This window comes from Astyanax mexicanus, chromosome 6 (genome assembly GCF_023375975.1).
Source record: "Astyanax mexicanus isolate ESR-SI-001 chromosome 6, AstMex3_surface, whole genome shotgun sequence".
Taxonomy (NCBI): Eukaryota; Metazoa; Chordata; class Actinopteri; order Characiformes; family Acestrorhamphidae; genus Astyanax; species Astyanax mexicanus.
This window is the reverse complement of record NC_064413.1, coordinates 4,362,338-4,388,718: the sequence shown is the minus strand read 5'-3', so window position 1 is coordinate 4,388,718 and position 26,381 is coordinate 4,362,338. Positions and strand designations below refer to the sequence as shown.

Here is a 26,381-nt window from a genome sequence, read left to right as displayed (position 1 = left end):
TCCGCTTTTAAACCCCTTGGCCCGTTTTTCTGCGCTAGAAATGCGCACTCTCTCCGCTTTTACACTCTTTGGCCCGTTTTTCTGCGCTAGAAATGCGCACTCTCTCCGCTTTTACACTCTTTGGCCCGTTTTTCTGAGCTAGAAATGCGCACTCTCTCCGCTTTTAGACTCTTTGGCCCGTTTTTCTGTGCTAGAAATGTGCATCCTAATAATATAATCCTAAAATTATAAATAATCTGGATTAAAACATTAATTAAATAGAGCTATTCACTGTATACCTGTAACTCTACTTATTCACTACTTTACTTTAACTAATGCTCTCAAAGACAAGAAATTAAGAGGCAATACATTCAAGTGATTAACTCTTGATAAGTTCAGCACAGCTGTTAACTGAGAACATGAATTCCAGGAGACTCTACCTCATAAAACTGACTGAGAAAATCTTGCCAAGGTGTACAAAACTGTCTCATCTAAACAAGAGGAGCTACTTTGGATCTAAATCTAAACTATAAAACATATTCTGGTTTGTTTAACACTTTATTTTAGTTTACTAAATAATTCCATTTGTTTTTATTTATAGAAACTGGACTACTTTAGTATTAATCTACACAATGCAGAAAATTACAATGCATGTATAGACATTTGACTAAAACTGTACATGTACATATAGTATATAAATATATATATATATATATATATATGTTTTTTTTACTGGAACTGCTGGGAACAAACAATTAACAGAGAGGATCGTTTTCTATTTAGCATTTTAAATAAAAAAATATGGGTGTAGAAGCAAGGATCATAATGTTATGCTTGATCTGTGTCTATTAAGTAACTTGTGTGCTCTAAGTTACCTTGAATTAAAGGTAAAATTGACAAGTCAATAAGATAAGAGAAGCATGGAACCTTGCTCAGTTTCCACTAGGAAAAAAACACACTTTTACAGGTTTTACCAAGGGCAATTACACACAAGTGCTGTGTTCCCACAGTCGTATATATATACACCCAGTGTAGCCCATGATCTATCTTCCAGTTCTATTTCAGTTTGGTCTTTCTCCAGTAGTAATGAGGTGTATTGTAGCGGTGTTGCTGCTGGTGGCTGTGGGTGAGTAAACTGTATATATTTCATTGCTTCTTGGCCTTGTGTGGTGTTCATATTTTTGTTACTCGTTTACTTTGTTACTTGTATTTAATTCAGTAAAATGAAGCAATTTTACATTAAAATGCTTTACACATGCTTGCTTCACCTAAATTGCAAGCAGTATAAACAGCTTACATGGTTAATATTTGCCCTTTACCTTTCTTATGTTACATTTCTTTTAAAAAGTGCTACTCTTTTTTTATTAGTTTTTTTTTTTAATAAAATGTAAAAGAAATTGAATTAAACTCAAGATATGAGTAGAAAATTTGTTTAGTTTCAAATTTACAAATGAAGCAATGTTTATTAGCCCTTGGCCAAACATACTGTATGTAATATAAATGTGTAGGGGGCATTTTGCTAAAAGGCAGGATAATTGTTTTAGCTAACTTTAATTAGAAACGTGCTCCAGATTTCAGCACGCTTTCAAATTAAAAGTATATTTTTAAACATTTTCTGCTTTTTCTGCGGCATCATTTTTAGGGTGGACAAATTCACCTATTTCTAAAAAAAAAACAAAAACCCTGGTTCCTATGCCAATGATCAGGTCGATTTTCCATTTATTACTTTATACAAGATTAATCCTAGTCCTGGATTACATTTTTGTTTTTAATAGAGAATCTCCTTGGAGAATTTTGTGTAGTCCAGAACCAGGCTTAATCAATGCATCAAAAACCAGGAAAGATGTATTTTTCCCTCATTATCATTTGTATGTAAAATGTATTGGAATATTGGATTTCCTATTTTTTTACTACTTTTTAAGCTGTTGAAACCCCTGTGTAACAGCATGCAGCAGAGCTGATGATGATAAGATCATCGGTGGGTACGAGTGTCGACCTCACTCTCAGCCCTGGCAGATTTATCTAACCTACGATGATGGTGAGCGCTGGTGTGGTGCTTCTTTGATCAATGAGAGATGGGCAGTGTCGGCAGCGCACTGTTACGTCCCGTGAGTATCTTACACTTTATATTTATTATTTATTATAATAATTGGGATTTGCTCAATAGGACTATAAGTCGGCCTCAATTCACTGTAATGTGTGTGTATATATATATATATATATATATATATATATATATATATATATATATATATATATATATATATATATATATATATATAGTCCAGTAGCAGTCTGTATTGCTCAAACAACAACTTTATTACTGCACTTCACCTGTTAGACCTTTAACCCCTTAACAGTCCTTGGTCTGTTAAAACCCTTTATCTCTGCAGTAAAATAAGTTATTAAAGTTTTAAAACTTTGGGAGATTTGGAGATATTTTTTTAAGGATCGCTCTTTAAGCATTACATATATAAAAGTTTCATGTTTGATAAGGAACATTTCTAAAATTGTAATTGTAATTGAAAATAAAAAAATAAAAAATCCTTGAAAACAAATTAAATCTGCATCTGTCAAAATATGATGAATAAAAATCATAGAATTGGCACTTTCTTGAACTTTTAACATTTTAGAATCAATATTTTCCCTAAACACAAATGAATCATTCAAAAAATCTTTTTTTATGTCTTTTTATAAAAAAAATTAAGAATTTAAGGTTGATTCCTCTTAAAACTGATTAAGAGTATTAGGAGTACAGGGTGAAGAATATCTCCAAATTTCCCAAAGTTTTAGAACGTAAATAATTTATTTTACTGCAGAGATAAAGGGTTTTGTATCACCTTCACCTGTAGCCCGTATACAGACCAAGGACTGTTACAGGGGTTTACGAAGCCCCTAAAGGGACGTGGTGTATTTTTTTTTTTTTTTATGTAGAAAGTGGTGAGCACCACATACTAAGTGGTGAGCACCACATACTAAGTGGTGAGCACCACTTACTAAGTTGTTAGCACCACTTATTAAGAGGTGAGCACCACTTACTAAGAGGTGAGCACCACTTACTAAGTCGTTAGCACCACTTACTAAGTCATGAGCACCACATACTAAGTCGTGAACACCACTTACTAAGTTGTGAGCACCACTTACTAAGTCGTTTGCACCACTTACTAAGTCGTGAGCACCACATACTAAGTCGTTAGCACCACTTACTAAGAGGTGAGCACCACTTACTAAGAGGTGAGCACCACTTACTAAGTTGTGAACACCACTTACTAAGTCGTTAGCACCACTTACTAAGTCGTGAGCACCACTTACTAAGTCGTGAGCACCACTTACTAAGAGGTGAGCACCACTTACTAAGTCGTGAGCACCACTTACTAAGAGGTGAGCACCACTTACTAAGTCGTGAGCACCACTTTCTTAGTCGTGAGCACCACTTACTAAGTCGTGAGCACCACTTACTAAGTCGTGAGCACCACTTACTAAGTCGTGAGCACCAGATAACGGTAGATAGCAGGCTAGGTTAGCTAATGTTAAATAAGCAATAAAGGTCTTGTATATCTACTGTTTATTTATAAATAAATAAGCAATAAAAATGAAGGTTTTTAAGCAGCATCATCTGGAACCATTATTTATTTATTTATTTATTTTTATTTAAAGGGCCCATCGTCTCGCTCTGCACCTGGGAGAGCACCACATCTTCGAAGACGAGGGCACAGAGCAGAGGATCTGGGCAGAGAAGGTCATACCCTATCCCGCCTACGACGATTACACCTACGACCACGACTTCATGCTGATCAAGCTGAGCCAGCCTGCTGTTTTCAATCAGTACGTGCAGCCGATTCCACTGGCCACCACATGTGCAAGAGATGGGGAGCAGTGCTTGGTGTCTGGATGGGGTAATCAGATCACCACTGGAGGTGAGGAGACCACCACAGTAATGCTGCTTTTAACTGTATTTATATTTAAAAAACATGTTGTTTTTATAGCTACCAGGTTAATCTTTTAAAAACACTAAGGGTCCTCATTTAGTGATCTATAGGCAAACTGTCCACTGTGCACCTTACACCTTTAGATTCAGGGCGTGTCAGTGTGTCTTTGCTAATGTAACGACGGGAAAAGTACGACTTGCACGACTTGAAACACCGAAAAAGGCATGTACCAACTCTCTTAATTAATAATGGATGTGTTTAATTTTGAGCATAAAGCGAATTAAACAGCTCAGCTGCACCAAGAGATGTGTGGGTACGAAAGAGAAGCACGTAGCGCTAATGCTAATGCTAATGCTAATGCGTAAAAGCAAAAAGATGCATGAATTCTGTTCAGTTTTGACCGTTCACATTCATGTCGCACGTCAATGAATCAGATACATATCTGATTTAGGATCACATACTGTATAAAAGTTACTCAAATCTGATTTGAAAAAATCTAATTTGGCACGTTCACACAGGCATGAAAGAATTAGATCTGAACTTCATTGAGCCAAAAATAGCCTGGTAATGTGAACGTAGCCTTATATATCAAATTGTTGAAATATTTGATTCTTTTTTTAGGATAGTACCCCCCAGCAGCCATTCATCCTGATAGGTGAATGATAACCCTGATAAATACCTGCTGAATGCAGATTGGCTGATGGCGCCCAGAAATTTTACTTTGTGTTTGGACCCTAATAATGTCTAACTTTTTTTACAAGATTTTTTAATTCTAAGAATTCATGTATTTTACCAAAAAAAACTTACCTCTATATTTCATTTTTTATTAATATATTGCTTTGTTTTGATAAAATTAGTATTGTCAGTGTTATAATCAGTGTTAAAATGATCACACTTTTAAAAACTATGATTTTTTTATATATTTTTTTTTTTATTTCTCATTTTGTTCTTATTTTCTCCTCAGTTTACACAGCCAATTACCCAACCTAATCATTAGGACTCCCCCTATCACTAGTAATGCTCCAACACCAGGAGGGTGAAGACTAGCACATGCCTCCTCCGACACATGAAGTCAGACTCCGCCTCTTTTCTTTTTGAACTGCTGCTGATGCAGCATTACAGAGTAGCATCACAGCGCACTCGGAGGAAAGTGCAGCGACGCGGTTCCGATACATCAGCTCACAGACGCAGCCTTGTGATGATCCACATCACCCTAGGAGTGATGAGGGGATAGAGCGCCATCTACTGTACCCACCCAGAGAGAGCAAGACCAATTATGTTGTCTCAGGGCTCTGGTAGCCGTTGCCAAGCTGCATGAACAGGATTCGAACCGGCAATCTTCTGATCATAGTGGCAGCACTTAGCCCACTGGACCACTCGGAGCCCATAAACTATGATTTTGCTCAAATACTATATACCATCTCAATTTGCATTCGCTATATGGTTTAAGAGTTATATATCTAAGATTTAAGCACATCCACTTGAGGTTAGCAAGTTAAATAAACTCAGTGTGGTTTGAAGTAAATAAATGTTTTTTTTTTACAGAGATAAACAGATTTTTGGCTGTTCTTATCGTAACCTCTTCCCTAATGTTTTTCAGTGAACTATGCGTCTGTACTGCAGTGCCTGGATTTACCCGTGGTCTCACGCTCAGACTGTGAAGCTGCTTATCCAAACCAGATCACTAAGAACATGTTCTGCGCTGGATTCCTGGAGGGAGGCAAAGATTCATGCCAGGTAAAAAAAAAAAACACGTGTGTCATCACTTCATCATTTATCACTTTATTACTAATCATTTTATACTTAAATAATAAAAGGTGACAAAATTGTTATTGCAACATGTTATTGCACTCAATATTTTTTATTGTGGTTTGTGATCTGACTTTACCACAATTTGCCTTTTCTGACGTTTGGAATATGTGGTGTTCAGTACCAGTCAAAAGTTTGGACACACCTTCTCATTCAATGTTTTGCTTTATGTGCTACTTAGAAGAATCGAAAGTGTTTGTTTCACATTTTTTTTGTTAGTTTTAATGTATTCAATATTAAATTTTCAGAGTAAAAAAAATAAAAAGGAAAGAAAACACATTGAATGAGGAGAGGTGTGTCCAAACTTTGTCTTTTACTCTTTTTATTTTACAGTTTTTTTCGAATGTTTACACACATTTTCTAAAAGTATGCCTCATACTCTTAGAACTCACAACTGCAGGGGTTGGACAATGAAACTGAAACACCTGTTCCAACATTTTAGTGTGGGAGGTTTCATGGCTAAATTGAAGCAGTCTGGTGGCCAATCTTTAATCATTAATTGCACATTGCACCAGTAAGAGCAGAGTGTGAAGGTTCAATTAGCAGGGTAAGAGCACAGTTCTGCTCTAAATATTAGAGTGCAATGCAGACAACATTATGAGTTCCAAAGAGGACAAATTGTTGGTGCACGTCTTGCTGGAGCATCTGTGACCCAGACAGCAAGTGTTTGTGATGCATAAAGAGCCACAGTATCCAGGGTACTGTCAGCATACCACCAAGAACGACCAACCACATCCAACAGGATTAACTGTGGATGCTCTAAGAGGAAGCTGTCTGAAAGGGATGTTCGGGTGCTAACCCAGATTGTACCCAAAAAACATAAAACCACGGCTGATCAAATCACGGCAGAATTCAATGTGCACCTCAACTCTCCTGTTTCCACCAGAACTGTCCGTCACCACAATAAATGATTTTTTGACTCTTCTATGGATTCTCATCATTTTTTGGGTAGATTCAGATTTTGGTGGGTTTACTGAGAAATAAGTGTTTTTAACTGTGACCTTCTGTTCTTCCTCTGTTCTCAGGGAGACTCCGGTGGTCCTCTGGTGTGTAACGGGCAGCTGCAGGGCGTCGTGTCCTGGGGGTATTACTGTGCTGCTCCTGGTTATCCTGGTGTTTATGCTGAAGTCTGTCGCTACACTGACTGGATCAAAAACACCATTGCCAACAATTAAGAGGGAAAAAATTGTCTTGAAGACAAACAGCAAATCTTTCAGTATGTGTACAATATCTTCTTCAGTTTGGACCTCAAATAAATGTATATAATGAAGCAAAACAAGGAGTTCCTGTTCATTTTGTATTAATCAAACATCAAACAACAACATTACAAACAGCATCTTTCACAGATTATAACTAAGCAATAATACACGAGACGGAGTGCATTATTGCAATTATACCACAGTTATAAAGATCTGTGTGGTTATAAAGACTCCACCTTTTTATAAACACTCTGTTTGTAGCTGCGCTGTTTGGCTTGTAAGCGCTGCATCGTTGCTATGTTACCTGCTTCGGTTACAGTGCATTACCAACTAATAACGGCACTCATAGAACACCTCTCAGCCAATCACTTTGCAGGGTCAGAACTAACTGTGGTATAATGTCATATAAGTTACAAACTTTATCTGTTAATAGAGAAACACATTAATATTGGAATCAATGTGTACAGCTCTGGAAAAATTAAGATGTTTTTTTTTTATTTTACCAAATTGAAAACCTCTGGAATATAATCAAGAGGAAGATGGATGATCACAAGCCATCAAACCACCAAACTGAACTGCTTGAATTTTTGCACCAGGAGTAAAGCAGCATAAAGTTATCCAAAAGCAGTGTGTAAGACTGGTGGAGGAGAACATGATGCCAAGATGCATGAAAAAAACTGTGATTGAAAACCAGGTTTATTCCACCAAATATTGAAACGCAAGATTTTGGCTTCATTTTCAATGAATGAATGGGAACGGAGACACGGCGTCCATCTTTTTTACAGTCTCTGTCACGTACAATGTTTGGGGAAATTTTATCCTACGTCTTTTGGATACTTTGGATCTATGAAGCTTAAAATATTAAAAAGTATCGGTATCAGTATTGTTATCGGCAATACTGGCCCTGCATTTACTTGGTATCGAATCGATACCAAAATTCCCGGTATCGCCCACCTCTAACAACCAGTGAACCAGCAGCCGGGTTATAAACAGCGTTAAAGCTCATTGATTCATGTAATCCATGGAGCCCCACCTAAAATATACAGCACTTAAAGGATCTGCTGCTAAAATCTTAGTGCCAGATATGACAAAACATCTACAGAAAGCTTGTGGAGTTCATGCCTCGACTGGTCAGAGCTGTTTTGGCAGCAAGAATGGGGCCTGCACAATAATAGAAATGTGGGTTTAATATTATGGCTGTTTAAAACCCCTTAACAGGCCAAGTTTTTTGTCCATTTTCTGCCTGACATTACACAACTAAATCTTGAGGATTTTTTATTCAAGCATCACATAAAAAGCTTTCATGTTTCATAAGAAACGTTACTGAAAATCATAACTGTAGTTAAAAAAAAATAGGAAATCTGCTAATGTCAAAATATAATGAATAAAATCATAGAATTGCCTCTTTCCTGAACTTTATTTTAAAATCAATACAAATCCTGAATACAAATCAACCAGTCCATCTCCTCCAAACCTTTAGTTTCTAAATGTTTGTGTAGTTTTTACATCTATTTTTAACCCAGCAGAATTTGAGTTGATTCCTGTTACTGATCTGATATTATTAAGTGGAGTAGAGAGAGAGAGCTTCTCCAAGTGTCCTGTAGGAGATTTCAAATCCCTCAAATTTTCAGAATGAAAATAAGTTATTTTACTGCAGAGAATACGGGACAAGGCATGTTAATAAGTTAAGTAACATATTGGGACAACCTAACTCAAAATAACTCATGGTAATATTCTGTGATTTCCTGGGATAAACTGCACTTGTTCTTCTTAACATTTAAGTATTTGTAGTGGATATTGTCGCTGTCCAATGAAGAACAAGTATCTCTAAAACAGCAACTTTACAGGAAAGAGAAAAAAAAAATTCTAAATTTTCTAAGAAATTCAATGTAAAAACTGTTAATTTCAGGTAATTTTGGAGAAATTCTAATGGTCTATTCATCAAGAAATTTAGACTCAGTGTAAGTGACAGTTTGTTGAAATTATCTAGTAATCTGAAAATCGACAAAAAATGAGTTTTTCATTGGACAGCGACAATATTTAAATTTAAATGAAAAAAAAATAATAATAAACCATTTATTTTAATTATTAATTATATTTTTATTTATCTATTTTTTACCATTTATTTTATTCATTTCATCCTTTTATTTATTTTATTACTGGTTTTACTTTTAGCCTTTTTCTTTCATTGATTTCTTCCTTTTATTTTTTATACTTTTTTAACTTAATATTATTAATTTTAGTTCCATCATTTACTTTTTTAAATCATTTTTGGTGTTATTTTATTCCTTTATTTCTTTAATAGTGTTTATATTTCATTAATCTAATTATTTTTTCTCTTTGTTTTATTGCTTTACATTTTAGCCTGTCTCCATATATCCTTTTATTCAAAATTATAAGATTTCTTCTTAATAAAATCTTGTTTTTATAATTTAAACGTATTTTTCAGTCCATTAAATTGTGTAAATGCTCGGCTGCATTGAAAACGAGGGTCAATCTCCATGTATTTATTTTAGGTTGATTGATTGATATACCTTTTGACCATTGACAGCCTTAGTCACAGACCATTTGAAGGACTAAACATCCAGAGAACATCATTACAGGACAGTGTGTAAATCTGTGTTTCTTCATCTGATCTGATGTGCTGGGTTAGTGCTGGAAAATGAAATTGCATGTGCCCCCACTAAGAGAATATAGGTGGTCTCTACTGTCCAGGGAAGGGTTATCTATTGGATTTAGAAGCATTGCTGTGAGGATCTGACTGCATTCAGAGACCCTCAACTCATTCCAAAAGTACTGAACACAGTTCCACTTTTTTGGGGTAAAAAAAAAAAGAATAAATAAATCAAATCAATCCAATAAATTCAATACATAATTTTATGACACTTTATTCATTTTATTTAATTTTTCTAACATGCACTACCATAAACAAGTGCTACGTATAAAACATACAGACAGACATTCTTCTTAAATATGAACCTTGTACAAAAATGTGATATATAAAGTAAAAAATAAACGACAAGAGCACCTTTAACGCTACCAGGAGAGCAGAGTGAGTCGATATCTCATAAACAACTTTAAATTTAAATCTCCCTCAAATGGTAGCACAATTCTGAAATGTCTATTCAGCTCATTTCTCAAAAAAAAAAAAAGAAAAAGTGAAATGTCACATGATTCACTAGTGAAAGTCCATGATTGAAGAAATCGAGTACTGGGCAAAAGAAAGGCCACACCTCACCTCATGTATTCAAATTTCCAATCAAATCAGTTATTACATAATAAGTATTTGATTTTTAAACATGTTTCGGAGGAGATTAAACTTTAAATTAGGTTATTAAAATAGATTATTTTTAGACATGGATGGTGAAAAATCTAAAAAAAAATTAATGTCTGGAGAAATCCCTCTTCTGACATCTGCAGAAAGATTAAAAACGGAACCTCTAATACAAGGAAATATGGAAATACAGCTCTAGACAAAAGCAAGAGACCACCTAAAAATTGAGTTTCTTTGATTTTACCAAATTGAAAACCTCTGGAATATAATCAAGAGGAAGATGGATGATCACAAGCCATCAAACCACCAAACTGAACTGCTTGAATTTTTGCACCAGGAGTAAAGCAGCATAAAGTTATCCAAAAGCAGTGTGTAAGACTGGTGGAGGAGAACATGATGCCAAGATGCATGAATTAAAACTGTGATTAAAAACCAGAGTTATTATTCCACCAGATATTGATTTCTGAACTCTTAAATCTTTATAAATACGAACTTGTTTTCTTTGTATTGTTGAAGATCTGAAAGCTCTGCATAATATGTTGTTGTTATTTCAGCCATTTCTCATTTTCTGCAAATACAGTAAATGCTGTAAATGACAATATTTTTATTTGTAATTTGGGAGAAATGTTGTCTGTAGTTTATAAAATAAAACAACAAAGTTCGTTTTCCTCAAACATAAACCTATAAATAGCAAAATCAGAGAAACTGATTCAAAAACTGAAATGATCTTTTAATTTTTTTTATAGCTGTATATGAGATTGTATATACTTAGCTGGTGAGGCTGGCTTTTATATGATTTTTAATGTTGACAATAAATGGCTGTTTTGACCTTAAACAAAACAAATGATGGACGGACTCTGACGTTTGCACAGCACTGCAGGTCATTTTTTTTAGACACTGTTTATAACTACAACTGTTCCACGTTCCAAGGTGCGTATATCTGGATAATTCATACTGGTAACATCCAAATGCACATTACTTACAGTTTACGTCTTGAAAAAAACAGTTCAGTTTTACATAACAGTGCAAAGAGTTTTAGGGTCAGTTTCCAGTACAGGGACTAGGCCTAATCTCCTTTCAATTGAGAACTTTATATTCAAAGCACTGTGTAGTCCTCCTAGGCTTAAACCCTGTCTGGAAAAACTACCCTGTAGAGTTTAAAGCAGTAAAACAGATTAAAATTGATGTTCTGACGATCTGTAATTTTAGTGTTTAAAAATTTCAACAAGACGTGTTTTTTTTGTAACAGTGTCCTTTAAAAAAAAAAAAAAAAAAAAACAATATTCAGAACTGTCCCCAAGCATGTTCCAAGTAATGTCTATGCAAAGCTGGAAGAAGAGCAAACCAAGCACCGCACTCTGTGCACTCCAGGTGCCCAGTTTTCCGCTCTGGTTTGGACCGCGGTGTTGCATCGCCAATCGTTTGATCAGGTTCTGCGTTTTTCTTAATTTCCTTAGTTCTCTCGTACGTGAACGTGGGCGTCTTCACCTCTTCTTCCACTTCTGGAGGAATGGACTCAGAATCTGAAGATGAAAGAGGCAAAGTTGCTGTACTTTGGGAGACACTGGTGTCGATGTCCTGCTGTGGTTGCGCTTTCGCTTCATCGGAGCCATTCGGTACCATTGGGAGACTGGAGGGACTACTCCCATTGGCCGTATCTTGGCAAGAATCTGAAGTGTTTGATTCAGAGGTAGAGGCTCTAACATGCTGGTTGCTCTTGTGGTCTTTTTGTGCAGAGTTTTGCTGCTTCTCCTCCTTTAGTTCTTTGTGCCCATTAATGATGCCGTTGCTCAAGCTTAAATTTGAGTCCCTTTTAGTCGAGTGACAAAGCTGATGACTAAAAAGCCTGTCCAAAGTTTTAAAACTGGCACTGCACTTACCGCATTCATAAGGTTTCACAGTAGGTTGCACATCAACTATATGAGGGGTGTCCGTCTCTCGGTCTTGAAAGCAGTGCCCCACTCTATGCCTCTTTAGAACAACAGGGCTTTGGAAACCTTTGCCACAAATGTCACATATATGCGGCATGCTCGACCGATGCCATTCTTCTTGATGGTTTTTCAAACTTTCAGCATCTGCAAAGGTTTGAGGACAGAAAGGGCAAAAATATTCATTAAGCTCTGGATGTTCCTGCAGATGCTCCATGTAGCTGCTTGCGAACCGAAAACCTTGACCGCAAATCGGACAAAAGAAGCGACCGCGTCTTTGCTTGTGCACGCGCTGGTGACGCCAAAACGTGCTCCAGTCTTCCGAGATCCGCCCACATTCACCACAGGTGAAGCTCTTGCCTCGGGAGTGAGTAAGCATGTGTGCTCTGAGCCGCCCCACATGTCTGAAGAGCCGCCCACACCGTGGACACAAGTATTTCCTCGGGTCAGCTTTCTGGTCTAAACTGTTTAACTGAGATACAAAGTAACTGGTTTTAAAAGGCTGACAATATCCGACGTTGTTTTCAGGGTCGTAAATAGACGTGGCGATCACCTTAGGCGGACAAGTCAGCAAAGAAAGGTATTTCTTGCGTTTCTGTGGCAGCGGGGAAGAGTAAACGTGTCGTGGTGGCGTAGATGATTCTTTAGGCGGGGATAATATAGGTAATGTTGGTGATATTGGTGACATTGGTGATTTTACAGGACTGTCTGGTGCATTTTCAACCGGTGAGCTTTGAACCGTTTTATCAGTGGGCGCTTGCTTTGTGTGCAACTTGGCCGAAGCAAGACGATTAAATGGTTTGGTTTTTGCAAGCCACATAGAAAAGCAGTATTTCGAGTGAGTGTCGAGCTCAGAACGTAGACCGTACTTTTGGCCGCAGCGCTCGCAGCTGTAGCGTTGATTATCAGTATGCGTTTGCAAGTGGGGATCATATTCGTCTCGAGTGCTAAAGCATTCTCTGCACAGGTGACACCGGAAGGTTACAACTCCAGCCAATTCCATTTCTTTTAAAGTAGAATGAACCTGCGGTTTCCCCGCACAGGTATGCGCCTTCAAGGTGCCAATCTGAGAAAAGCCTTTTCCACATTTAGAACACAGAAAAGGTTTGATGGACCAGTGCACCCTTTCATGGACGCGGACCGTACACGCTTGCGTGAACGCTTTACCACACACCCTGCAGGTGTACGGCTTCTCCCCGCTGTGAATCCGCAAATGTATCTTCAGCACAGATTTGTATGGAAAGATTTTTCCACAGATTGGACATGCTACAGGCTTCCTGCTCCTACGCGAAGGAGATCTGCTTTTGTTTGGAGATTCCTCCCTGGGTTCCGGCCTCACGCGCTCCTCTTTCTGGGGCACAGTTTTGACAACCGGGGTCTTCTTTTCTAAACTGTTGTACTGCTGCATGCTTAAAAACTTTGGAGAGTTATGCACCTTCATGTGTGACCTAAGGTTGGAGAGTTGAGCAAATGCCCTGCTGCAAATCTGGCAACTAAAGGGTTTTTCGCCAGTGTGGACACGGCGGTGGATGATGTAAGCAGAGGCGTGATTGAAAGGCCGTCCACAGTACTCACATTTGATGACTCGCTTTTCTTTGCGAGGGCGCCCACGACTCGATAACTCCAGGTCGGTTGGATTTTCTGTAAGCGCATCCGCCTCACTTGCTTCAGAGTTGCATTCACTCGCCGTCAGAGGTTTCTGATCCAGCTCTGGCACATGTCCAGGGGACATACTTTTTGAAGTCTCGTCCAAGACATCTTCTGAAGGCGCCATTTTCTCAGTTACTGGTTCTGGCTGTTCAACTGCTCTTTGCGTTTCCATCTCTGAAGTGTTATGGTTTGGATCCTCAGAGTTCTCTGTGGACGTGCTGTCATTTAATACTGATGTTGCATCAACAGGCGCACTACAAATAGTCTCGGCAGTTCCTTGCATTTCTCTCGGGCCATCTTCAGATTTAGTTGGGGATGGACAATGATCTTTTTCCAAGGAGTCACTGTCCATTGGCTCATCTCCTTTGTCCAAGGGGTCACTGTCCATTGGCTCATCAGGTTCATCCAAAGAGTTACAGTTCACTTGCTCATCACAACCTCCTTCTTCTTTTTCTTCTTGTACTTTCTGAAAGCAATTAAGCATGCTCGTTATTTCCTTCTCTGTGTGGGACTCCATCACAGGATCTTTGTCTTGATGATCATGTGCGACCTGTGTCATTAGTTCATCTGTGGACATTCTCACCTGTGCTGTTACTCCCTGACAAGTCTTTAATTAATAATGTTAAATTCCATCTGCCTTCAAACTGAGCACCATCCTATGACGCTATGACACAGTGGATGGAAAAATCTTCAACATAAGAGTTCGGGTACTAGAGGGTCACAAAACAGAGCTGTGCAACGCCAGTCCCTCCAGGTCCAATAGCAGCATGCCTGTAAAGGCAGAGGTGAAGAGAAATGTAAAGTCTTGTCCAAGTCTTCTTTATTTTTTCTATACTCTTTTAGCTGTTTTCAGTTTGCTTTGTTGTCTTCACTCACAGACAACACAGCTTGAATCCTTTGTGTCCCATTTTTCTTGTCCATAAAAAGCAGCACACCCAGGAGCCTAATGATAAAATGAAAAAAAGATAATAAAATAAAGATAAAGATAAGTAAGTAAGCTTAATAAATTAGGAACACACAACTGTATTATCATTATACTGATGTCTAAGGGTAACTGCTTTTTTCTGGCATGGGGGGGAATGCAAAATGAAAACAGACAGAGTACCAGTCAAATGTTTGGACACACCTTCATTCAATGTTTTCTTTTATTTCTTACAATGTAGATTCTTATTAAAGAGGTAGTAAAGAGTAAAATAAAACGGTATGTCCTCCACAATCCCCTGATCGAAACCTGATAAACTGAGATGGTGATTTGAGGTGATTTAATTGGGATGAGCTGGAGCTTCATAGCGTGAAGGTAAAGCAGCAACTATTGTTCAGCACCTCCAGAAACTCCTTCCTTCCAGACGCTGAGAAAACTATTCCAGGTGACTCTCCCTCATGAAGACACTAAGATTAAAATACCAAGAGTGTGCAGATCTGTCCTCAAAGATAAATCTGATACTTAGAAGAATCTAAAGTATAAAACATATTTTGGTTCGTTTATCATTTTTTTTTAGAATAATTCTGTATGTGTTGCTGTTTAGCTTTAATATAGTCTTTAATATTAAATCTACAATGTAAATCATAAAAGAAAGAAAACACACTGAATGAAAAGTGGTTTGAATGCAGAAAAGCAATTTTTAAGAAAAAAAAGGCTCCAAAAAGTTTATTTTTCTATAATTTTATGAATGTTTGTGAATAAATATTGGTGTTTACTAACATATGCACAAAATATATTAGATTTTGCCATTTGCCAGTCAAGAATTTCAAATAGAGACTGAATAGAATAAAGACTCTATGTTTTAAATGCATAAAGAAAGTCAAAGGCTTGGTCAGTGTAGTGGAGGTAAGTGTTTGGTTTAAATAAAATTGTAAAACCTTTTTTTTTTACAGACTAAAGTAAAGAAGAAAAGTGTTTCAATTAATTTTACATAAATTTATAATTTTTCCATTTCTGCCACATAAAAAAATGTGGCCACTACATATTAAAGCGTGTAAACGAGACCCTAATACATGGCCACAACTTATTAGAGTGGCCGTGCAATAGGGTCATGCTTTTCGGGTCAAATTAGGGGCTCCACAAAAAGAAAAACCATCAAACTTTTTTTTTAACTAAACTAAACTAAACTAAATGGACAAAATGAAACATTTTCCACATTATTTTATATTAGCTAGTAGGTGTGTGCCATATTATATGCAATAATATCGCTAACATTTTTCAATATCGTGAACGATGTTATACCCTGAAATATCTTGCCATATTATCCAACCCTAATTATCACATCAGGGTTCTACTTTTTTTTTTAGCAAAACAAAAATTCACACTGTTCTAATTTCCCATTATACATCTACTTAAAGACAGATTATATCTGTTATTATATATTTTATTTTACTTTAATATTTTTTAAGATTTACTTTGATATTTTGAAAGCATTATTAGTATCATGGCATTCTGGATCATTGACTTCTGTTACAGATCTGATCATTTTTTTGTATTTTTTAATATCTTAGTTAGGGGTTTGCCATATTATATTGTATCCAATAATAAACTTTTTTTTTTTAATTTTCATTTTATTACAGCAGTGCATTCTTGAAATAATTGATTTTTAATTCAATGTTTTCACATCGCCAAGAATAAGTTATCGTTATCGCGAAAATACGATGAAATATCGTGATATTATTTAAAGGGCTAAATCGCTCACCATTATTAACTTAGCTAGGTTAGCTACAAGGCTAAAGTTGGCTTGTTCGAATTCTCCATTCCACCTTAAATGCTGCAGCAGGTCAGGCGCAAGAATGTAAATGCTGCACGATTTAAGGTGGAATGGACAATTCGAACAACAAGCTAGCTAACTCCAACCGGGAATAAAAGTAAACCCGTTGCAGTAAACGGAGTTAATGTGTTATTACAGTCTTATATAAAGATTAAACACTATTTCTGCCTGTCCATATCCTTCGGTTCTCTTTGAATTTCTGCAGGGTTTGTTAATTATCCTGCAAACCAAACTCTGCCCCGGTTTATCGCCGTGTTTAGCTACTTCTGCTGTGTTTACATTCAGTATAAAGCAGCCGCGTGTGTTCTGCACATGTTCTGACTCAGGCAGGCGTTTGTTTACAGGAGAAAACGACTCTACAGGAACTTAAATCCACTTTAAACCTCAGAAAATCACATACTTACTGCACATGCTACCGGTAGCGCGCTGCTAACGGGGGTCCCAGGCTCCGTCCAGGTGAAGGCGGCGCGTTTAAGACCCCCCAGCGCCTGTAGTTAAACACCTCGCCCGAAATAAAGAGCTGTATGAGAACAGGGACACGCCGCTTATCGCCTGTTCTGTTTTATGCGTCCATTTTCAAGCCTCCTTGCAGAAACGACCGTCTCATGTTTCATTACCAAACTTCCGTTTCCGCCGCAAACCCAGCCCCCCTGTACACGGTGGGCTCTGCTCCTAAACCCCCCAATGCTGCCCCTGTACAGAGCAGCCCATGTGGAGAACACCACCACAACCACTGTGTGTCAGTATAACAGCTATACTGTAAAATAACTACACAAATACTCTCTCTATACACACACACACATTTTGTGTATGTGTATATGTGTATGTGTGTATATACACAGCTCTGGAAAATAAAAAAATGAGAGACCACTTACAAATGATGAGTTTCTTTGATTTTACCAAATGAAAACCTCTTGAATATAATCAAGAGGAAGATGGATGATCACAAGACATCAAATCAACCTGAACTGCTTGACCATTTATGAATATTAACTAATTTTCTTTGCATTATTTGAAGTCTGAAAGCTCTGCATCTTTTTTTGTTATTTTGGCCGTTTCTCATTTCCTGCAAATAAATGCTCTAAATGACAATATTTGTATTTGGAATTTGGGAGAAATTTTGTCCTTAGTTTATAGAATAAAACAACAATGTTCATTTTACTTTACAAACCTATACTTATAAATAGCAAAATCAGAGAAACTGATTCAGAAACTGAAGTGGTCTCTTATTTCTGTCCAGAGTTGTATATACTCGTGCATCTATATAAAAAAAAGAAGAATATCACTGAAAAGTTACTTTATTTCAGTAATTCAGCAGCGCAGAGTGCCATGTCCGGCTGGAAAATGAAATCCACATCTCTATAAAAGTTGTAAGCAGAGTGAAGCATACATCTATATAATACGAGTTTCACATTGTGTTAAATATTATTATTATTATTAAATATTACATAGCCTATATTCTATATCCTGCCTCCTGCAAGAGAACTAACTGTTGGTTTTACTTTCCTGAAGTGGTCCAGATGAGAGCCAGTTTCATCATAACTTAATTTAAGTCTTTGGAACTGCACTTGACGATACTATATATTAAGAAACTTCTTTTACGCTCTTAAAATTTTTCAGATTGACTAACCCTTATTTCTGAAAGTATTTTTTTTTCTTTACTTAGTTGAGTAGTTCTTACCATCTGTGTATCTCAAAATAATTAATGTCTACTAAAAAAAAGAGTTTTGTTACAAAACTCTTAAGCTAAAAGCCATAAAGTTCTATGGAGAAGACGGAATCTTTAGGCTCTATTGAAACCAAAAGCTAGGGGTATGAAAATGTGGACCTTTGGTATCTTGGAGTGGAGAGATGTATTTAAGTGAAATTCCCTGCTCTCTAGAAGAATGGTATAGGTTTGCAGAATTAATATGGTACAAGAAGCTTGTTCAGTATTCTACAACACATTAGAATCTTGTTTGATGGTCAATAAGATGCGGAAATGTCCGCTCTTTAAAATGAAGGGGCTATGAGAGGTCCTCTGAACAATGCCTGGAGTCATTTACCTACCAGCACAATGCCTACCTAATGCCAGGCATGGGCTAGAGGGTTATAAGGCCCCCAGCATTCAGCTGTAGAGCAGTGGAACTGTGTTCTTTTGAATTATGACCTGACGTGAGGCAACAATGACCCAGCATCTTGATGATCACCACCCCACCTTGTGGTGGCTAAACACAAGTTGCTTTGTTTTTCTAAAAAACAGTAAGTAGAGTGTACAATCAAAGCACATGACACGCAAAGTAATTGTCTGAACACTGGATCTAGGGAATTGAAGAAGATATTTATTGGAATTTCTCAAAATAACTGACCAATTTTTTTGTCCATGTCTGAGACAACCAGAAATGTCTGAAATATACACTGTCAAGTAAAACATAAAATATGTCATATCACATATCAATTAAAATCACAGAACAAACTGTTTACAACAGGGGTCATCAATTCCGGTCAAACACAATTTTCAAAAGTTTGTGATAATTAAACAGCCAACTTGTAAACACAGTTAGGTGGTTTTGTGTAAAACGGTCAGAAAGATTCATAGTGGTGGTGAAATGCACAAGACACCTGCGTTTCATGCATCTAAAAGCTACACTGCAGAAATATTCGTTACGCAAAATGTCTATAAATGCGCTCCTTGATTACAAATTAGTTGAGAAATTACGTTTTGGCCATTACAAATTGGATTTTATTTACGGCAGAGAGGAACATGCAAGCTGTTTAAGTCCAAAGGGTCCTCTAATTACCGGGTTTTAAGCAGCAGAGATTTGTCAATATGTGAATTGATGTCCAAATGTTTGTGGATGTCCTTTGAGATGAACGCATTCAGCTATGCTAAGCTGACACAGACGTGCAAATGCACATGTACAGTTTACCTAGTCTTCACAGAAATGTATTACTGATGGAATTGGACTCTCTGAAGCATATAAACATCAACCCACTGGAACCATGCCCAACATGAAACTGTTCTCTAAAATGATGCTGCTCCATCCAATATTTTTGGGATTAATCTGAGATGAGCAGAGGATGAGGTAAAGTGATGACTATAACTAACCCTTTTGTTGCTAAATGCCACCAAACCGTCTCAGCAGCGCTCCAAAATCTAAAAAAAAAATATATATTTTCAGAACAGTACTACAGGACTACAGTCACTCCATCATAGCAAGATAATCTATTCTGAACATCCATAATGTCAGGACAAACGATTCATGAAGTGTCCCAATACTTTTGTCCACATATTCAACAAGCATCTTATTTTGGCTGCTGATAAACAAACGTTTACTAACATACAGACTGGAACGGTATCTATTTGTATTAGCATTCCAGAGAAACGTGATATTAATTTCTAGGCGGTTACAGTTCAAATGAAAACAGTGCAGATTTTTTTAATGCAGTAGATCAGCGTCTCCTAAACAAGTACAATATATACACACACTATAAAATATCAGACAAATCTACACATCAGTTCATGTTTGTTTAACTGGTAAACTTAAACAAATATGAACATGTAGAAATCTGCAACTCGTGCTGCATACCTGCCCTTCAGGACAGGAACCGATGACCCCTGCTCTACAACAAGTCAAAAAATGTAAAGAACAATTCCAACAAGTTTTTATCCATAGCTTTGGCCCTATATGTTACTAAACAAATACTTCAGATTGTTAGTATTGGAAGCACTGCACTTCTGGTAAAACAGTCCTTTGATTTCAGCTGGGGACTTTCCCGCTCCATTGTCATGATCAATCAGTTCAGGTTCGGGTTTTACAGTCTTATGAGAAACATCAGTTTGAGTCATTGTTACATTCACCTCAACAGGCTCCGTTTTTATCGTCAGTAGCTTTGTATGACCGTATGTCTTCACGTTATTGGTGTCAGTTGAATGGACGCTTGCATCACTGCTGCTCGTTTCCGACGACAGAGACGAATCCATTGATTGTGGTTGATCTGTAATGCTGCCCATTCTTTCTATGGTCTTGGGGTTCATCAACGTGAGTGTCCACTCACACCAATGCTGCTCAAGCATCTCGAACGAGTCGATCATTCGTTTGCAAACTGCACACCTCATCTTGGTTGAAGCTTGCGAGGTACCACTTGGCACCTGGTGAGCTACAGCAGGCTGAACGACAGCAGGCTGAGCTATAGCTGGCTGAGCCACAGTAGGGCGAGCTATAGATGGCTGTGCCACAGTAGGCCGAGACACAGCAGGGCGAGCTATAGCAGGCCGAGCCACATTAGGACGAGCTATAGCAGGCCGAGCTATAGAAGGCCGAGCCACATTAGGGCGAGCTATGGCAGGCCGAGCTATGGCAGGCCGAGCTATGGCAGGCCGAGCTATGGCAGGCCGAGCTATGGCAGGCCGAGCTATGGCAGGCCGAGCTATGGCAGGCCGTTGCACTCCTTTTTTGATGCTTGGCAGCGCAGTGATTTTTGGAGGTTGTGGTGCTTTGGTCACATTGCTGTGGTTGAATCGGAGGTGGTTGCTGAGATGCACCTGATGGCCAAATCTCAAAGAGCAGAACTGACAAGCATAAGGCATATAGAGGCTTTCAGATGATAAAGGGTCTCTCAGCAACTGACCAAAGGTGTACCTTTCACGCGGAGTAATATGTACTGGGCCACACCTGTGGAGAACTTTGGGAGGCACCCGGCCGATCAGAAGCATGCCACAGCGACTGCATCCGTATATGCAGGCGCTGTTGTGAACAGCATTGACGTGCTGGATGAGCACGTCCCGCGTGCACGTCTCAAGACGGCAAACTGCACACCTGTAGTTCTTGTTGTTTCCAAACCTCTCATTTGTTCGCACCTTCACCACAGGTCTGAATTTCTTCCAGAGGTTTATAGTTTTTCCAGCTATGTACCTGGCTGGGGGAGGCTGTGCTGGATTTACTGGAGCAACGTTCTGAGCAATGCCAACCTTCTTTGCTGTCTGCTCTAAAACCTTTAACTTCCACTCCTGCTCCTTAACAGAGGTGATTCTGCTCTGGATCGCGCTTTTGTGGTTTATTACATACGTCGCTTTATGGTTGTGCGACGTACTGTGGGACCACATTTCAGGATACTTGGTGAAACTAATACCACATGAACATATGAAATTGACAAAAGGGCAGATGTGGTTCTCAAGAAACTGCCTACTGATGAACATGGTGTCACAAGCCAAGCAAAAGACTGGATTAACCATCGGATTGACAACAGGGTCAACATCTGGAATCTCAATTGGTTTACCAATAGGATTAACCTCTGGATGAATGAATGCATCATCAACTGAAGCAACAACTGGATTAGCCACTGGAAATAGAACTGGATTGGCAGCTGGTTGCGAGCTTTGATCAATGGGTTTCCAGAGACTGTCCCAAAGATCCGTATTGCTCACTGAAGTTTGGGTCAATCCAAGTGCAGCATTCTCCCCAAATATTTGTTTGTGGAACTCCTCCTGTACCAGGGTCTCCACATCTGTCACTGAAAGAGAGACACAATTAGTCATAGGGTTTCACACCTCTATATGATGCAGTTTTGTACATCTTATGTCTAAATGTCTGTGGATACTACAGGACAATAACATGATAAAAACTTAGAAAATCTAATATACACTTCAGTTTTGCATCCTCAGCATCCTGTCAGGATAATTTTTCATGTGATGCTGATAATTAATAGCAGATTGTGTGCTGCTTATTCAATTACAATATTAGCACAAAGACAGTTTAGTTTGTGAAATAAAATGCTGGAAATCAAATATTGCTTTTTTTTTCTAGCCTTCTATCAGAAAAACAATTGAGCATTCAGAAAAATAAACAGATAAATTGATTAGCAAAATAATCGTTAACTGCATCCCTACAATAGATAATTCTTGCTATTTTGATATTTTTAGAAGTATGTTATCCTCTTCAGTAATATAGATGATAAAGTATCGTAGAGAACTGTATTAATAATCAACAGATTAATTGAATATTAGAATACTTGTTAGTTACTGCTCTGAAACACATCATTCCTGGTATTTACTTTTTTTTTGTTATCTCTTTAGTAATATAGATGGAGTAAAGTATTGTAGATTTTAGTCTTAATTGACAGATAAATCTTGTATGAAAGTAACAGTTGGTTGCAAGGCTAAAACACAAAATTTATGTTTTTTGCTTATTTAGCAAGTTTTTATTCTCTTCAGTAACAAAAGATGTTAAGGACCAGAGAATTGTCTTGATAATTAACAGATTAATCGAACATCAGAATAATCGTTAGTTGCAGCCCTAATGCAGATCATTTCTGGTATTTGATTATTCAGGAGTATTTTATTCTCTTAAGTAACACAGACGATGTGTATATCACATTGAAATGTCTTGTAATATACAGCTCTGGAAAATAATAACAGACCACTTAAAAATAATAAGTTTCTTTGATTTTACCAAATTGAAAACCTCTGGAATATAATCAAGAGGAAGATGGATGATCACAAGCCATCAAACCAAACTGAACTGCTTGAATTTTTGCACCAGGAGTAAAGGCATAAAGTTATCCAAAAGCAGTGATTGGTGGAGGAGAATATGCAAAAATGCATGAAAACTGTGATTAAAACCCAGGATTACTCCACCATTATATTGATTTCTGAACTCTTAAAACTTTATGAATATGAACTTGTTTTCTTTGCATTATTTAAGGGTTTGAAAGCTCTGCATCCTTTTGTGTTACTTCAGCCATTTCTCATTTTCTGCAAATAAATGAGTGACAATATTTTTATTTGGAATTTGGGAGAAATGCTGTCCGTAGTTTATAGAATAAAATAACAATATTCATTTTACTCAAACATATAATAGCAAAATCAGAGAAACTGATTCAGAAACTGAAGCGGTCTCTTATTTTTTCCAGAGCTGTAACGTTAGTTAGTTAGATATGTAATATCGCAGCCATGTTATACTCGCAGTTAGCAACAATTTAACCTAGCTTTAGTTAGCTAACGCTAGCTATTAAAAATGGCTGTTAATCAAATATAACTGTAAAATCAGACACGGTAATCATTTATGTTACAGTTTAAACACGATAAACTCTATATAAATTATGTTTTTATGCCGGTAGAATTAGTAAAAAACATTATTTTTGGAATTAAGGCGCCAGAACGAAAAACTGCTGCAGCATTTGTTAAGGTGGAACAGATAGCTAGCTTAGGTAACGTTAATTCCAAAAACAAGGAGGCTAGCTAATACGAATTCACCCGTTTATCCAGCAAGCTACCTTTAATAACCACAGAATATGTAACAGTAGTGCGACAATACACACATATATACTATTATTACTAATATAAAAACGATTTTCGCATTATTCTGCGTTACTCGTTAGCTAAGCTAAGCTAGGTTAGTTAGCTAACTATCGCTAGCGCAGGCTAACCGACATCTTGTTCTGCTTCCTTTACCTTGGCAATCCGACAGCAGCTGCCCGCCGTCCCCGGGTAAGTCCATCTTGTTCGAAGAGAGCATTTCTGGAGTAAATAAGCGAGTAAAACCAGCCTTTGTGACCAAAACTACCCGAGAAATATTACATGCTGTTCTCCTGACGCGAAAAACTGGTGGCCAGTCTCCCTCCCATTCTTCCCATCGCAACGCCGGGAAAATAAGGCTATAGCAGCCGCTTACACTTCCCCTAGTGTAGCGGGGTCAACACTACAGCACTACAGCAACACTAAATCAACACTACAGCATTAAATAAACATCAAAACAACACTAAAGCAATACTGCAACATTAAATTAACACTAAATCTACGCTACAGCAACACCAATTCAACATTAAATCAATACTACAGCACTACAGTAACACTAAATCAACACCAAATCAACACTAAATAAACACTATAGCATTACATCAACACTAAATTAACACTACATCAATACTACAGCCCTATAGCAACACTAAATCAACACTGCAGCACTAAATCAACATTACCTCAATACTACAGCCCTATAGCAACACTAAATCCACACTGCAGCACTAAATCAACATTACATCAATACTACAGCCCTATAGCAACACTAAATTAACACATCAACACTAAATCAACATTACATCAATACTACAGCCCTATAGCAACACTAAATTAACACTAAATCAGCACTACAGCAACATTAAAACAGCAATACAGCAGCACTAAATCAACACTACATCAATATCACAGCACTACAGCAACACAAAATTAACACTACAGCAGCACTAAATTAACTCTGCAGCACTAAATCAACACTACAGCAAAACTACAATACTAAACCAACACTACAGCACTAAATCTACACCACAGCAACACTAAAATTCACCCCTTGGCGAGTCTGGAGACACCGTGGAGAATATTCTGCTGCTGCAACATCCTCCAGCATGACCGGTTATGCACTGGGTCAGTTATGGTGTGGGAAGGCACTTCTTTGGAGGGCCACACAGACCTCCATGTGCTTGCCAGAGGTACCCTGACTGCCATTAGGTACCGGGATGATATCCTCATATATATAAAATGTGGTTTAATCACTTACATAAAACAAAACATCTGTCTGTGCGGCCCTCCAAAGAAACGCCTCCCCACACCACAGTGCCAAACCGGTAATGCTGGAGGATGTTGCAGCAGCAGAACGTTCTCCACTGCATCTTTAGACTCTATCAGGTCTATAACATGTGCTCAGTGTGAATCTCCTTTTATCCGTGAAGAGCACAGAGCGTCAATGGCAAAGGCCAATCACCCTGCACGGTGTTGGGCTGGAAGCACGAGCCCCACTTGTGGACTTCGGGCCCTGATATCACCCTCATGGAGTCTGTTTCTGACAGTTTGAGCGCAAACATAGATATTAGTGAACTGCTGGAGGTCATTTTACAGGTAATTTTTTTTACAGAAAATCAGAAATGGCAGAAAAAAGATGCAGAGCTTTCAGACCTCAAATAACGCAAAGAAAACAAGTTCATATTCATACAGTTTTAAGAATTCAGGAATTAATATTTGGTGGAATAACCCTGGTAGTTAATCACACTTAGCATGTTCTCCTCCACCAGTCTTACACACTGCTTTTGGATAACTTTATGCCTTTACTCCTGGTGCAAAAATTCAAGCAGTTCAGCTTGTTTTGAGGCTAGTCATCATCCATCTTCGTCTTGATTATAATCCAGAGATTTTTATTTGGTAAAAGTAATAAAACTCCTCATTTTTTTAAGTGGTCTCTCATTTTATCAAAAACATAAGAGTTAAACAAACCAGAGCATGTTTTATATTTAAGTTATGGTTGTTATGATGAAACTGGCCCTCATCAGGACCGCCCCAGGAAAGGAAGAGCAAGACTTACCTCTTTATAAAGGGTAAGTTCATCAGAGTTAACTGCCTCAGAAACCGCATGCTAACAGCTCCCCAGGTAAGAGCACCTAAATGCTTCACAGAGTATTTTGGTTTAACACTTACTTTACTTTAAGTTACTACATGATTCCTTTACGTGTTTCTTCATAGTCTGGATAACTTCAGTTTTCATTTATAATATAGGAAAAATAAAAAAATAAAAACACTGAATGAGAACATGTGTCCAAACTTTTGATTGGTACTGTATAATAACTATAATTAACATTTATTGAAATTAAAATTCATAGTTAGCCAAACTGAAAATATTGTGTTAATTTTAAGTCAATTAACCCACTTTTTAAACTACAAAAATAAACAAAAAATAGTGTTAGGCTTTTGGAAATATCTGTATCTGTGAAACACAAAGAACAGATTTCTTGACACTGAAAAACTAGTTCTAAACACTGGCATTCATTAATACCATCAGCACCCTCCCTTTTGAAGATATACCTTCTTAAAGGTTTCCTGTCCATTACAC

The 26,381-nt window shown here is 37.6% G+C and overlaps 3 protein-coding genes across 6 annotated transcripts; 1 reads left to right on the top strand and 2 right to left on the bottom strand.

The window, feature by feature from the left end:
* Positions 1–969: 969 nt before the first annotated feature.
* On the top strand, positions 970–6,996 carry zgc:92590 (serine protease). The gene is made up of 5 exons (XM_022674263.2): positions 970–1,105; positions 1,925–2,087; positions 3,637–3,896; positions 5,509–5,645; positions 6,743–6,996. Exons 1-5 carry the CDS (start codon positions 1,018–1,020, stop codon positions 6,890–6,892), a joined length of 798 nt encoding a protein of 265 aa, XP_022529984.2. The 5' UTR covers positions 970–1,017; the 3' UTR covers positions 6,893–6,996.
* Positions 6,997–9,788: 2,792 nt separating this feature from the next.
* si:dkeyp-84f3.9 (zinc finger protein 184) lies at positions 9,789–17,162 on the bottom strand. 2 transcript variants are annotated; one of them, XM_007250823.4, is made up of 2 exons: positions 16,925–17,162; positions 9,789–14,711 (listed from the first exon to the last, which is right to left on the bottom strand). In XM_007250823.4, the coding sequence occupies exon 2, from the start codon at positions 14,343–14,345 to the stop codon at positions 11,475–11,477; it is 2,871 nt and encodes a 956-aa protein (XP_007250885.3). In that variant the 5' UTR covers positions 14,346–14,711; positions 16,925–17,162; the 3' UTR covers positions 9,789–11,474. The 2 variants fall into 2 exon arrangements, with proteins under 2 accessions (XP_007250885.3, XP_049336130.1); XM_049480173.1 differs by having other exon boundaries at positions 16,929–17,162.
* A 1,663-nt stretch (positions 17,163–18,825) lies between these two features.
* LOC103023603 (uncharacterized) lies at positions 18,826–24,489 on the bottom strand. Of its 3 annotated transcripts, XM_049480174.1 has the most exons (3): positions 23,957–24,483; positions 20,944–22,017; positions 18,826–20,898 (listed from the first exon to the last, which is right to left on the bottom strand). In XM_049480174.1, exons 1-3 carry the CDS (start codon positions 24,018–24,020, stop codon positions 20,189–20,191), a joined length of 1,848 nt encoding a protein of 615 aa, XP_049336131.1. In that variant the 5' UTR covers positions 24,021–24,483; the 3' UTR covers positions 18,826–20,188. The 3 variants fall into 3 exon arrangements, with proteins under 3 accessions (XP_049336131.1, XP_007250883.3, XP_007250882.3); XM_007250821.4 differs by having other exon boundaries at positions 18,826–22,011; positions 23,957–24,489; XM_007250820.4 differs by having other exon boundaries at positions 18,826–22,017.
* Between the last annotated feature and the right edge of the window lie 1,892 nt (positions 24,490–26,381).